The 13,093-nt window shown below is 53.1% G+C and overlaps 1 protein-coding gene across 1 annotated transcript; it reads left to right on the top strand.

Annotated features, from left to right (window-relative positions):
• Positions 1 to 127: 127 nt before the first annotated feature.
• Positions 128 to 10,673, top strand: Rpn12 (regulatory particle non-ATPase 12). Its single transcript, XM_077681683.1, has 6 exons — positions 128 to 283; positions 623 to 695; positions 1,559 to 1,661; positions 1,772 to 1,874; positions 3,465 to 3,749; positions 10,482 to 10,673. The coding sequence occupies exons 1-6, from the start codon at positions 164 to 166 to the stop codon at positions 10,611 to 10,613; spliced, it is 816 nt and encodes a 271-aa protein (XP_077537809.1). The 5' UTR covers positions 128 to 163; the 3' UTR covers positions 10,614 to 10,673.
• The last annotated feature ends 2,420 nt before the right edge of the window (positions 10,674 to 13,093 follow it).

Raw genomic sequence — 13,093 nt, 5'->3', positions numbered from 1 at the left:
TCGCCTAAAATATCCGCGTTGTGAGAGCTGAAAACTAGCAGTTATAATTATACGTGGGTTGCTTTAAAAAGTTACTAAAAAATGCTAATTTTTTTTCAAGTTTCGGAATGAGGGGCCAACAACCGATGTGAAGAGTTCGAAAAAATTGCTTTTTGTAGACGACATGGCGCTGTTGGATGAAATCATGGACGAAGTGCTCGTGAACTACCAGCTCCTCACGCAGGAATGGAACAAGAAAAATCCCGACCTCAAGAAATGCGGCGAATTATTAGCGAAATTAAAGGTGAGATGCGCCGATCTCGGCGACGGTGGTCACATTCTACGGCGTTGAGCTTCGTGAGCCGGCGATTTCAATGATTAAGCCTACCTGCCCGGGAACCTAGAAAAATGCAATGTCATGTCTCGTAGCACAACTCTTTTCGATTAACATTTAGCAGTATCTGTACTAAGCAGAAGAAAGCTTGTATCGCCCCTAACGTATTTATTTTGTAAGAGCTAAAAAGGGGGTCTTCGGATTTGAAATTCTACCCGGCAATCGACACACCGGCGTTCCTGTCACACTAGGCACCTATCTCATTTGCAGTTTTTACGCGTGCAAAACCGTTGTTGTTTGTCTCTTCAGGTTACGCTGACGCAGCTGCCATTCTTGCCAACTTCCAACACGGCCGTCACAAAGAAGGAGCTCCTCTTAGCCCGTGAGTAATCGCCTCTGTTTCGGTTTCTCCACACGCGGCTTCCCAAACTCGCAGAAACGTCCGACACAGCGCACGCAGTTTGCCTCTATGTTGCTAAGATCTACTCTACGTGTCTGTAGTTCTTAGCGTCCTCCAGGTATTTCCAAAACGAGATCTCACGGGCCATTCCTTTTGTTGTCATTCGCCCAGACAACTGCAAGTCATTGCACTCAGCTGTTCTCCTGTTTGGAGCGTTGCGTGTAACAATTAGCTGGCGCACTGCTAATTGTTACTTGTCCCCGATTACGTGGACCCTGTTATGGAAGAACCGAGTCATGCCAATGACAGGCGAGGCCAGGCGAAGGAGAGGCGCCCGGCGGATTTGTCAACAAGTGCAAAGTCATGATATGCTTGCTCAAATTTGAATGAAAACGCATTTGGACCAGACGGAAGTCTTGGTGCGCACAACTGGCATCTTGCAAATTACGGTAAAATGTTAGAGCGTATTTGGGACGGGGGATGTGTAAGGCAGTAGGACGGTTGGGACGGGGGATTTGGGATGTGTAAGGCAGTAGGACGGTTCATCTGGTTGCAACAAAGCCAGGAATGTTTGGTTTGGGGGTTCAAGATGACTAGTGCTTAGATCAGACTGCAGATTGTAGAGGTATGTGACGAGGCTTTTGGTATGGTTCGAGTGACAGCACAGATAGCGAAGGCCCTAGTTAAATAGTTCATTCAAGCATGAAAACTGGTGTGGGGGGTGGGAAGATAATCGGAGACAACGGTGACATGGATGACTACCAGCTGTAAATGTTTCTGTGGTTGATGTTGATTATGTGGAGTGCCCTGAAACAGCGTTGTGACGTTTCGGTGCACTGCTGCAGGCGACATCCTCGAGATGGGTGCCCAGTGGAGCATTGCGATGCGAGACATCACCTCCTTTGAGCGGTACATGGCTCAGCTGAAGTGCTACTACCTCGACTACCAGTGAGTTGAGCACATGTGTCCTTGGCTGGAGGGTTTCTCTCTCTCTAAAGGCTTTGCGGGTGGCGCGGGAGAGAGAGTGTCCTGTGCTGACGGCCTCTTCCTGGTACCAGGAACGCCGACTCGGACCTCCCTGTGTCCCCGTCCAAGTTCCAGCTGCTGGGCCTGAACCTGCTCTGCCTACTCTCCCAGAACAGGGTGGCAGAGTTCCACACGGTGAGCAGATGGTGTACACCCGAAGACGTCAAATTCTCTAACTCAGTAGTCTCATCTGTGCAACCCCCCCCCCCTTTTTTTTTCCCCTCAAAGATTTTGATTGAGCAAACCAGTGTAGATGTGAAGTGCGGTAGGGGGCTAATTTTAAATGGTTTTGGTTTTTCGTTTGGAAGAACCAAGCAGGAGCTCAGCATTGGGGAAATAGAAACGGACAGGTGCTTAGCTTAGATGCGTGTTGTGACTGCCAGTACCATGAAGGCTAGCTGTGCAAAGCTGTCCGAGTCTACTGAATGGCTGAACAGTCGCTGGTGATGCGCGTCGGCAAGCTGAGGTCAAGAGGCGGTGTGACAACCTCTTCCCTTGATCTTTCAGGAAGCAGTACTAAACATGCGGGGAGAGAAAAAAAAAGCAGCATCCCCACAAGCATTTCCAGCTCACGAAAAATTGGGCGAGTGTGAACGGTGTAGATTTCTGATCAAATAGGGAATGAACGTTGGAAAAAGTTTTGCTTTTAGTATGAAATAGATTGGTAAATACTTTTTCACCACATTACAGTAGAGTCGAGATAATTCAAACTTTAACTAACCCGGCATCGTTTGAAGTACGAGAAGTTCCCACAAATATGACTCGGGGGGGGGGGGGGGGGGGGGGGGGGGGGCAACACACCAACTCGAGTTAATGAAAAATTCACATGTATTTGTTGCAACATCCACACAGAATAGTGAAGTGCTGTTTAAACGTTTTTAAAAAATCACGAATGCATATTTGATATTTTTGGCTTTGTCTTTGCATGACAGTTAAAAACAAAGTTTTTGATGGATGCCAGAAAGGGACACCAGTTCATTGCGAGAGTTTTCTGCACTGGTCAAGAACTTGCAAATGAGTCGGCTTTATTTGTGACTGTTAGCGATATGAGGATGCAAATGTGCAGCTAGAAGTGGCAAATGCCGCAAATATGTTCCGGCAAGGACAGATAAAAAGTACAGATTAACCGAATTTGCTCAGTGTAGCAGTTTGAATTAAGTAGCTTTAAAATATATTGAAAACATAGCGGGCCGACTAAAATTTTGAAATTTGTTATAAATAGGGCGAAATTTTAAATTATTGCAAGTCTACTGTATTGCATTTTTGGAAGCATGCAACGCAGTTAACAAGAGTGGACTTTATCTTGCTGCAGTAAAAGCAAGAGGCACCCGCCGCGGTGGCTCAGTAGCTAAGGCGTTGCGCTGCTGAGCACTAGGTCGCGGGTTCGATTCCCGGCCGCGGCGGCCGCTTTTCTGATGGAGGAGAAGAGCAAAAACGCCCGTGTGTACGAAGTTTCAGCGCACGTTAAAGATCCCCAGGTGGTCGAAATCAATCCAGAGCCACCTCATCGCCTGCGTTGCGTCGGCGCGTTAAACCCTACAATCAATCAATCAAAAGCAAGAGGCGGAAAATGAGCAGGAAAGGGCATTTGTGTTCCTGTAGGCACAGATGACGTGTGACACTGGTGTATTGCTGTGTGACGAGTTTCAGTGCTGCGGCATGTCTAGAAGAGTCTTTCATGTGTGTGCTCACCCATTGCCCCCCCCCCCCCCCTTCCCCACTAAGGAGCTGGAGCTGCTGCCGGCGAAGGAGATCCAGGGCAACATCTACATCAGCCACCCGGTGTCGCTGGAGCAGTTCCTGATGGAGGGCAGCTACAACAAGGTGTTCCTGTCCAAGGGCAACGTGCCGGCGGCCAGCTACAGCTTCTTCATGGACTCGCTGCTGGACACGGTGCGCGACGAGATCGCAGGCTGCATCGAGAAGGCCTACGAGCGCATCTCCCTGCCCGAGGTCATGCGCATGCTCTTTCTCGACTCGCCCGCCCTCGCGCAGGCCTACGCCGCCAAGGTGAGCAACTCTCCTTCCTCCTCGGGGCACTTCTCTTCCGCGATGATGCGGCGGCGGCACCGCTGTACGCAAGCGTCGCTGTCAGTGTGGCAGCTAAAGCGCTGAGTTGGGCGAGTTGGTTACGAAACACACGCTACGGTGTTTAGCATCTGTTTCGTCTCCTCTTTAGCCTTGTCCCTAACTTAATGTTTGCTAGTACGATGAATCCCTTAGTTGGTTTAGCAGTGCAGTAGCCGACCGGTTTTTCGGACCTGGAGGAAAATGAAAAATAGTACAATTAAAAGAGCAGTCCAAAAAATTTGCGAGTAATTACTCCTATGGGACAACTGGCGGTTCCTCGGAAAAGTCGAAATATCCAGCAAGTCCGAATTTTCGGAGTTCGGAGTCAGTCAGTCAGTCAGTGAAAACTGTATTACACACCCGTCAAAAAGGGAGCGTTAGGTGCTCTCTCCCCCCATCAGTCGGCCGTATCCCTTGGCTGAGGTTCGGCTGAGGAGTAGTGCCAAAACAGTCGGCTACTGTACATCATGCGCGTTCAGAATAAATTTGGCAAAGGTGAAATGAAGCAGCAGTCGGCCATAAACAGGGGTGAAATTCTCTCGCACTGAATCTCCTTATGCCGTTCTCCTGTGAGGGGCGAGTTTCGATGCCTAACTTCTTGTATTGTGATAACCAGCAGGCTCTTTGTGATTTGAATGAATGAGCTGTCTTGGTGCTCTGAATCTGCAAAAGGAATGTGCTGGCATGCAGAAAAAGAAAACTGCAGCCCCTGTCTTGAATGAATCAGTGCTAAGTGTTCAGGGAAGCTTGTGAACAAGGACATTGTTTATTGCGTGTTACAAACACGTGATCATTGCGATTCCTTGGTCTTCGAAGGCGACTAGATGTGTAGGACAGCTGGGGCCTTTTTAGAAGAGCTGGAGGGTTTCAGAGGCAAGCACCAGATCTCTCAATGATTAAAACCCAGAACGCGAGCAGTGATGCTTCTTCTTTGTCGTTCCATCTTGTGGGGATCCTGACGCCCAGGCCATTGCGCGATCACTGGGTTTGTGCCATCACGCGGAGCTTTTCCCCTCTCTCCTCCGAAATTCCGGCTCGTCTTGGCGCCTCTGTGTAGAGCCGAGCCGTCTCTCAAACTCTTGCGTGAGGTGAAGCTGGCAGAGACCGTTGCGGCGATAAAACACTGTCACGCAGCGGGCGCTCCGCCCTGGTAGCGGAGCTAACCTCACCTCATTGGTCCGTTTGAACGAGGCCCGAACCCGACTCTCGCCGGGAGGCGAACGCGCGCCCTGCGCGGGGGTCCGTTCGGGGAGACGCTTCCAGGACGCCGAAGGCGTTGGCCGAAGGTATGTGACGCTTTCTTTACCAGCCGGCTGCCACTCTGTGGCGCCGGCGAAAGCCCACCAGCCCTTCCGGCTGCGGCCCGTGCCCAAGGCTGCTCCTGTTGTCCCTACGCTTGCATATAGTAAGGCCGTACCTACCACTCGACGAACACGCCGTGCGGTACGCGCCTGTGAGCGAATGGGCCCCGTCTCCCTCGCTGCTGCGAGCCGATCCGGCCAGCACGGCGATGCGCGCGCGCACAACAACGTGCGCGCACCCGGAATTTGCCCTGACAGAAGAGCCCACTGGCTCTGCGCCGACGAAACGTGCGCACTTGCGCGTGGCGCCCCATCGCCCCTTTCACCTAACGGGAAGTACGTACCTGTGCTGTAAATTATGTAATTGGGACTGTAAAATATGTGGCTAGAATGTTAGTATAAAATAAACGTCTTCCCTCCGTACCCTGGGCATATTCCTTTGTCGCCCCTTTCTCCACGTGCCCAACAGAGGCGGTGTTAAGTTGGCGCGACGGCGTTTCAGTATCGTGAGCGTGCTCAACTAGCTCGAACCCACGGTGGTTCCTCGCAGTGTGCATGAATGCCTGCCTTGTGCAAGGCTGGCGTTATGCATATTGTGAGGTGGAGAGACCACAAACTGGCGCCCAACGTGGGGCCATTGGCTCATTAGCCTTTGGCCGCTAATTAAGCTGAGTACGCAACCGGAATCAGTCGTAATGCTTATCCGCTAGCGGTAGCTGCTACGGGGACGAGGCGACTGCCCCTCCGTACGCCAGTGTGCGTGCACCCCTCGTTCACGCAGCCCCACGGGGCAGTGCGACGGTGCAACCGCGCCCCACTGGAGCGGCGGTATACGTATTCCGGGAGAAAGGCCACAGCCGCCACTCGGAGTAGTGCACGCGAGATATATGCTTGTTGCCGTCCCCTAAGAGTAAAGCACGAACGTGGTAGTTGACGCGCTATCTCGTGCTTCGCAATCCATCGAGATTCATTGTCCAAGTGTGACTTTATCCGGCGGCGCAAAAGCGTGCGTCCGTGAAGGAGGCGAAATTGACACAGCCGTTGAGTGGAGGAAGAGGGCACAGAGTTGAGAAAAGCCGTGCGGACACCCCGCAGAGAGGGGCAGGCGCTTTTCGCGAACTCTGTGGCGCCGGAAAGCGGACGGGCCTCGGCTGTAAAATCAGGAGGGGGAAGCGATGCCCGTTGCAAGGCGGTTGTATTGAGCCGAAAAGAGCTAGTAGCCGGCCAGCAGAATGACCCGTTTTTGTCGACGGATGTGCGACGGTCTCTGGGAGACATTTTTTTTTTAGTTTGATTTTTTTTAGACGCCGAGACGTAGCTTGTCCTGCTGCGGGCGTGCGCCGAGATGCTACTTGTCTTGTAGCAGGCGCGGGGGGGGGGGGCTGAAGTCAGCGTGTGTCGCCGACGCCCCGGGGGACTCATTTCTGCTGGACGGTGAAGGACTCGTGCTTAACTACGTAGCCACCGATGATGAGGCAATTGAACCATTCAGTGTGGTAACCCCCTAAGTCTGAGTTGCGCACTGCTGCGCTAAGCTCATGACGAACCATTCGCCGGGCATTTAGGCGGCTCCAAAGTTTTGGTGAACTGAGTCGCTCCGTGACCTGGCCCGGGACGAGGCAAGACATTTTCGCTGTTGCCGGTCCTGCCATGTCTGTCAAACGGCGAGGGCGCACGGTGGGAAGCCGCCTGGAATTGTGAAGCCATTTGACAGTGTGCGTCCATGGCAGGTAGTTGCTTGCGACTTGAAGGGACCTTTGCCGAGAAGCAAGCAGAGCTTTACTTATATGGTGTCACGGGCTGACTATTTGGCGCTTGAGCACAGTGGCTCTGCGCGGTAATGACACGGCACCCACGTTAATCCAGGCTTCTCTCGGCCGGCTCATCAATATAACGTCACGAAGAGGTCACCTCAGTAATCATAGCACACTAAACGGCAGGCCCTTTCACCCCCGTGCTGACTTCACTTCTCTCAGTCTCAGTCAGCGCGGCCGCCCCGGCCGCCCCAGCCCAATCTGTGTGGTCAGTTGTCTCTCCCCTCCAGCAAAGTTGTAAGCGCATGTTTTCTCTTTTTACTCGGTTTGTAAGAGTGTGCATGTTACGTGGCACTGTCTGTATTAGTGTGTCCCCATTTGGGCGTTGATGACTGCACATAATGTATCTTGTCCTAATTTGTTTTGTTATTGTTTAGAGCACTGGTTTAATGCACAGGATGAGGAAGTGTTCCGCTTAGTATTTTGAGCGTTGTACCGCGTGATGTAGCATGAACCCATTTTGTTGGCTTAGTTTCTGGGTTCGGTACGGTTCGTGTGTTAGCCTCGTTGAAGGCGTTAGGGTTGTTTTCTTTTTTATGTGTGTGTGTGTTGTCGGTGCACGATGTAGTGTTTTCTTTTTCCAGTGCTTTAACTTTATTTATTTGGTACAGGAACCCCCTAGTCTGCGCATGCGGGACGAAGTGCTTTGTACGTTTCTTTTCTTTTTTTGCCCCTTTTAGCAGTGAGCAGGGCTAGTTTTCTTCTCTTCTGTTTTTTTACTCAGGCGCAGTCTTGACGAAAGAGCGAATGCCGAAAAGCGGCGGCTGGGTCGGTCGCGGGAGTGCCCTTCGAGGACTGTCTTTGGCTTTCGCGCGCAGCCAGGGTCGAGAGTTATAGTCTTGTTTTGAAGGTGTCGGATTTCGGCCGTCCGCGGCCCCCGTGTTCGGGCGAGCAGCGCGTACTGGAGGCCGTTGCGTGGACTGTGTGAAGTTGGGAGAGCAGGCCAGACTTTGGGGGACCATATACTCAATGCCAACGGGAGGTTGTGTTTTCCTGGAAAACGCGGGCCGGGCGTACGCTACGAGTGGGGCGCACCGCGTGGTGGCGAGGGAACTTGGCCCCGGTGGCACGAACACTGACACGCATGTTGTGCGGGTATTCGTGAGTGCGTGTGGTGTGTGCTTCTGCCGGCTTCAGCGAACCCATCGGTGCATTCCGCGAGTGGCTTCTGCTTCGTCCGCTGCGCCCTCCGTCATGTGGTGCCTCGCCGGTGTGGTTAAAGGTCCGATGGGGAGGGGGTTTCCCGCGCCGTGAACTTGACCGGGCCCTGAACAGCTGTGCTGACTCGGCGGTCAACGGCATGTACCCCCTGCGCACCGCCTTCAGCAGGCGAACGTGGCCGGGCTACCCTGCACCGACGAGGGCGGGACTGGCGGCCTGTTGCGAGTTGCGGCATAGGTGCCCTCTCCAGATGCGGACAATGTGGTGGTGTCATCGGAACTGCACCATGCGTCATGGGCACCAGGGCTCAACAACTGTCGTCCGGCAGCTGCCTCACTCGCGCTGGGCGGCGGCCACCACCAGCGCCGCTCGTCGCTCCTTGGCGGGGCACCCATCGAGTGCCACGCGAGGTCTACACCTGAGCAGCGCCATCTTGGTCATTATACCTGGCGGCGTACGGTTCAGCTGCATCCCCTCATGGCCGGTACCCCTTTGGTCACAAGAAGTCACTGGCCCGAGAGGGTAGGCGCTTCCCCCTTGCGTCGGGACGCGGTTCTCACAAGCCTGCTTACCCGTGTGTCGGTGCGGGCCCGCTGCTGTGTCGACATGGGGGTGAGCTAGTTCCGGCACTCTGAGCCATTATCACGCCTTCTGGGCCACAACAGACGTTTCGCCGAGAACCTTTTGCGCTCCCAATTGCCGGACATTGGCGAGACCCACGAAACGGACTCGTCGGCATTTTTGCACATGATGTAATTTTCGTAGTTTCTAGCATGCCTGTGTCTTTTCTTTAGCCCTGATTCTTTATAGTCGTAGTGTACTCTCTTTTTGTAACCCTATGTAGCATAGTATCGCACTGCATGTATATATTATTAGCATTATTGTTCTTATTATAGTATCGCGATAACTGTAATCATTGTAAATATCAATAGCTTCATTTTGTGTTTGCATGTGTAACCCATTACTATGTAATATGTAGCTCAGTGTCGCGTGTAGTTTTCCTGTGTGTATCATTCGTGCTGGAGGGGGGTAGTGTTGGTAGTGTAGTTTGTAAATATTTTGTATGGGCTGGGGACTGAGACTGCCCTGTGCATGCATTCTTTTCTACTCTTTGCCGTCTTTTGCATGCCTGGGCGATGGCCGGTCAACTCTTCTAAGACCGGCGAGGGCATTTAAGGAGAGGGGAGTGTGGGGATCCTGACGCCCAGGCCATTGCGCGATCACTGGGTTTGTGCCATCACGCGGAGCTTTTCCCCTCTCTCCTCCGAAATTCCGGCTCGTCTTGGCGCCTCTGTGTAGAGCCGAGCCGTCTCTCAAACTCTTGCGTGAGGTGAAGCTGGCAGAGACCGTTGCGGCGATAAAACACTGTCACGCAGCGGGCGCTCCGCCCTGGTAGCGGAGCTAACCTCACCTCATTGGTCCGTTTGAACGAGGCCCGAACCCGACTCTCGCCGGGAGGCGAACGCGCGCCCTGCGCGGGGGTCCGTTCGGGGAGACGCTTCCAGGACGCCGAAGGCGTTGGCCGAAGGTATGTGACGCTTTCTTTACCAGCCGGCTGCCACTCTGTGGCGCCGGCGAAAGCCCACCAGCCCTTCCGGCTGCGGCCCGTGCCCAAGGCTGCTCCTGTTGTCCCTACGCTTGCATATAGTAAGGCCGTACCTACCACTCGACGAACACGCCGTGCGGTACGCGCCTGTGAGCGAATGGGCCCCGTCTCCCTCGCTGCTGCGAGCCGATCCGGCCAGCACGGCGATGCGCGCGCGCACAACAACGTGCGCGCACCCGGAATTTGCCCTGACAGAAGAGCCCACTGGCTCTGCGCCGACGAAACGTGCGCACTTGCGCGTGGCGCCCCATCGCCCCTTTCACCTAACGGGAAGTACGTACCTGTGCTGTAAATTATGTAATTGGGACTGTAAAATATGTGGCTAGAATGTTAGTATAAAATAAACGTCTTCCCTCCGTACCCTGGGCATATTCCTTTGTCGCCCCTTTCTCCACGTGCCCAACAGAGGCGGTGTTAAGTTGGCGCGACGGCGTTTCAGTATCGTGAGCGTGCTCAACTAGCTCGAACCCACGGTGGTTCCTCGCAGTGTGCATGAATGCCTGCCTTGTGCAAGGCTGGCGTTATGCATATTGTGAGGTGGAGAGACCACAATCTTTACATACCCTGCTCTCATGCAAGATGCTAGCGCACCAAGCCGTGTCGTCGTCATCACCGGTGTTATGGAACACGCGAGAATATTCAGGCGCTGCATAAATGTGTCAATTTTCACTTGAACTAAAAAAAATGGTTTGAAAAAAAGAAAGCGTTTTGTTACCTCTGGCAGCGGCTGTGTGATTGACCTCCTGCTTAATTGTGATACCTTTCTCCCCCTCTCTCCTGCTTTTACCAGCGGGGCTGGGTGGCCAAGAACAACCTGTTCAAGTTTGGCGCTGAGGCGAAGCACACGGAGGACGTCTTCTCCACCGAGGACCTGGCGGCCCAGGCCATCGGCTACGCCCGCGAGCTCGAGATGATCGTCTAGCCCCTGCCCCTCCTCTCCCCTCCTCTCTTTTTGTGTATAAAACACCTGAGCCCCCTTTCATTGCGTGTTGCTTTGGTGGTCCATAGTAGTGGCTCACACACCCACGTTTTACACTGCAAAACTATTATAAACAGTGGCAGCCACATGGAGCGTTTGGGTCGTGTCTGCCAGCTGTCAGCGTCTCCTGGTGGTGACGTGAAATGGGCATGCGAGCGGTCGCGTAGCGTCAAATTAGACCAACTTGGCTCCAACCTCGAAAGAGCCGATTCGACCGGCTAAGCGGTTTTCAGCTAGCAAACCTGCCTCGCAAATGTGGTGGGGTAAATTGTGCTCTCTAATGTCCTTTCATGTTGCTGCCAAAGCGAACTGAACCTGTATTTTGCCACAGCTGAACCCAGACTATTACTTGGAAACAGGCTTCATATAAACCAGAACTGAACCGAAAAAAACTTACCAGTTCACAACGAAATGGTTCAGCCATGCGTTCATAGTGTGCGGTCAATGTCATTCAGAGATGTCAATGTCATTTCTTTCCCAAACCTTGACTTCACAATCACCGATGCCCTTTTCCCCTTTAGACCAGAAACAACACTACCAAAGGTCTATTCACGGTGAGAGGAGGAGGAAAAACTTTATTGTGAGCCTGGTGATGTGGGAGTGGCTCCTCAGTCCAGGAGACCATGGGACGACCTTGCTGTCTCAGCCCTGGACACCAGGAGTTGCTGTGCATCCAAGCTGGCGCTGGTCGTCAGGTTCTCCCACAGCTCAGGAAGGGGAAGGGAAGTGGGTAAAGGAGGGAGGGCTGGGTTGTGTGCTCACCCCAAGATCATGTGTATGAGGCTACATGGGTTAGGGCAGAATTTACATGTGGCAGGGTATTGGGTGGGGTACATCCGATGTAGCCAAGTTGGATGAGGAAAGGTGTTTGTTTGAAGCCTCCGGAGTATTACTTCTTCTGTTTTAGTAAGATGTGGGTGAGGAGGGGGAAAATGTCTAGATGTGAGAGCATGGGCAACAGGATGCACACCAATAATAGCGCTGGTATTTGGTCCTGGTTGTGCGAGCAGGGTGCAAAACTGAGCTAAAGAAAGCTTGTGCTCTTGGGGGACCTGCAGGTGATGGAGAACATTGACCGCCGCTGCAACCGCGTAGGGGCTATCGGTCTGCGAGATTGCTGCATTATGCAATGGCACAGGCCCACACCCACCTACATAGAACCAGAGTCCTTCAATGCTTCTCTGGTCATGAAACTCCCAGCCAATTTTCGTACGGGGACAAAGGCTACCGTGAGTGGCACTACCGCAGATCGGAGGGCATCGGGCGGCCACCGCTGCTCTGTAGCCGTATCGGCAGGCAGGAATGCAGTAGCAGCATGCCCGCTCGCACCAAATGTTTTTGCCGCTCACGAAATGATAAGTCCATTTCAGTGGCCTACGACACGTACAGCGAAAGCGCACTGCTGATAAGGCGGCGAGTGTCTGTTTTATCTTACTCCGTGGTCCGTTCCCTGCCAAACGCGCTCTGACCACGCCCCCCGCTGCCCTCCGACCAACACCAGCGCCGCAGGGCGGCAGCGTACGAAGCTCTCCCATAGCGTGATGGGGAAGTTTCATGACCAGAAAGGCATCGACGGACTCTGATAGAAGCTGTAGCTGCTGGTGGCAACGTCCCATCCATGCCTTGATGCACTGAGGTGTTTCTCGACCTCTGCTACGGGGAAATGGGCTCACTGGAAACGCTTCTCTTCATGGGCAATGTGAGCGCCCTGTTGTGCCTCTGCATACGTGTCCAAATCTGCCTACAGCTCACAGATGTTTGTGGGGAGATTTTAATGCGAAGGTATTTAAAATTTTCAATTGCACGAAAGTTTGGTGTCGGCGAGACTGAGCAGTGTTTCTAAAAAATTTCCCCGCATTTCCCCGAGGGGAAGAATGTGAAAGTGCGAATGCACGAGTTGAATTTGCGCGGTTCGGTAATGTTCGCGAAAGAGAGATCACACACACACACACACAACTACAAAGAAAGAAAGATGCATTTATTCACAGACACCTATTTGTGTTGTCGTTGTACTTGACTGCTAGAGTGGATCTCAGCTTTGAAATTTCGTGTCAGTACTCCTTTAAGCGGGTGCATTAGCCCTTCTCACGCCCGATTCTTGGCCAATCCCCCACGTGGGTATGTGCCATGTCAGCGGCCAGGCAGCGCGCGCCCATCTCCCCCCGTTGCCAAGGAAGACGAGGAGATTCCTGGCGAATCCCCCACGTGGGTATGTGCCATCTCCCCCCGTTGCCAAGGAAGACGAGGAGTGCGCGCACCCGCAGCTGTTGCTATGTGGACAAACGGCGGTCAACGGAATTCAGGGTCGCTTATAAAGTGCATTCGCACTTAAAATGGAAGTGCAAGTAAGGAAAAGAAAATTGGGTGGATTCGGGTCTGGGATTCACTCCCAACGCCTGCGGAATGCAAGTTCAACACGCACC

The sequence above is a fragment of the Haemaphysalis longicornis genome, unplaced genomic scaffold (genome assembly GCF_048455015.1).
Source record: "Haemaphysalis longicornis isolate Haplotype H1 unplaced genomic scaffold, Haemaphysalis longicornis Haplotype H1 scaffold_8, whole genome shotgun sequence".
Lineage (NCBI taxonomy): Eukaryota > Metazoa > Arthropoda > Arachnida > Ixodida > Ixodidae > Haemaphysalis > Haemaphysalis longicornis.
The sequence above is the reverse complement of the archived record's forward strand: the minus strand, read 5'-3'. Positions and strand labels throughout refer to the sequence as shown.

Excerpts from the sequence above, each read along its gene's own strand:
- Rpn12 (XM_077681683.1), top strand. The coding sequence starts at position 164 with ATGGCGCTGTTGGATGAAATCATGGACGAAGTGCTCGTGAACTACCAG. Across the intron at positions 284-622 it reads AATTATTAGCGAAATTAAAG|GTTACGCTGACGCAGCTGCC; the intron begins GTGAGATGCGCC and ends TTGTCTCTTCAG. Across the intron at positions 696-1,558 it reads GAAGGAGCTCCTCTTAGCCC|GCGACATCCTCGAGATGGGT; the intron begins GTGAGTAATCGC and ends GCACTGCTGCAG.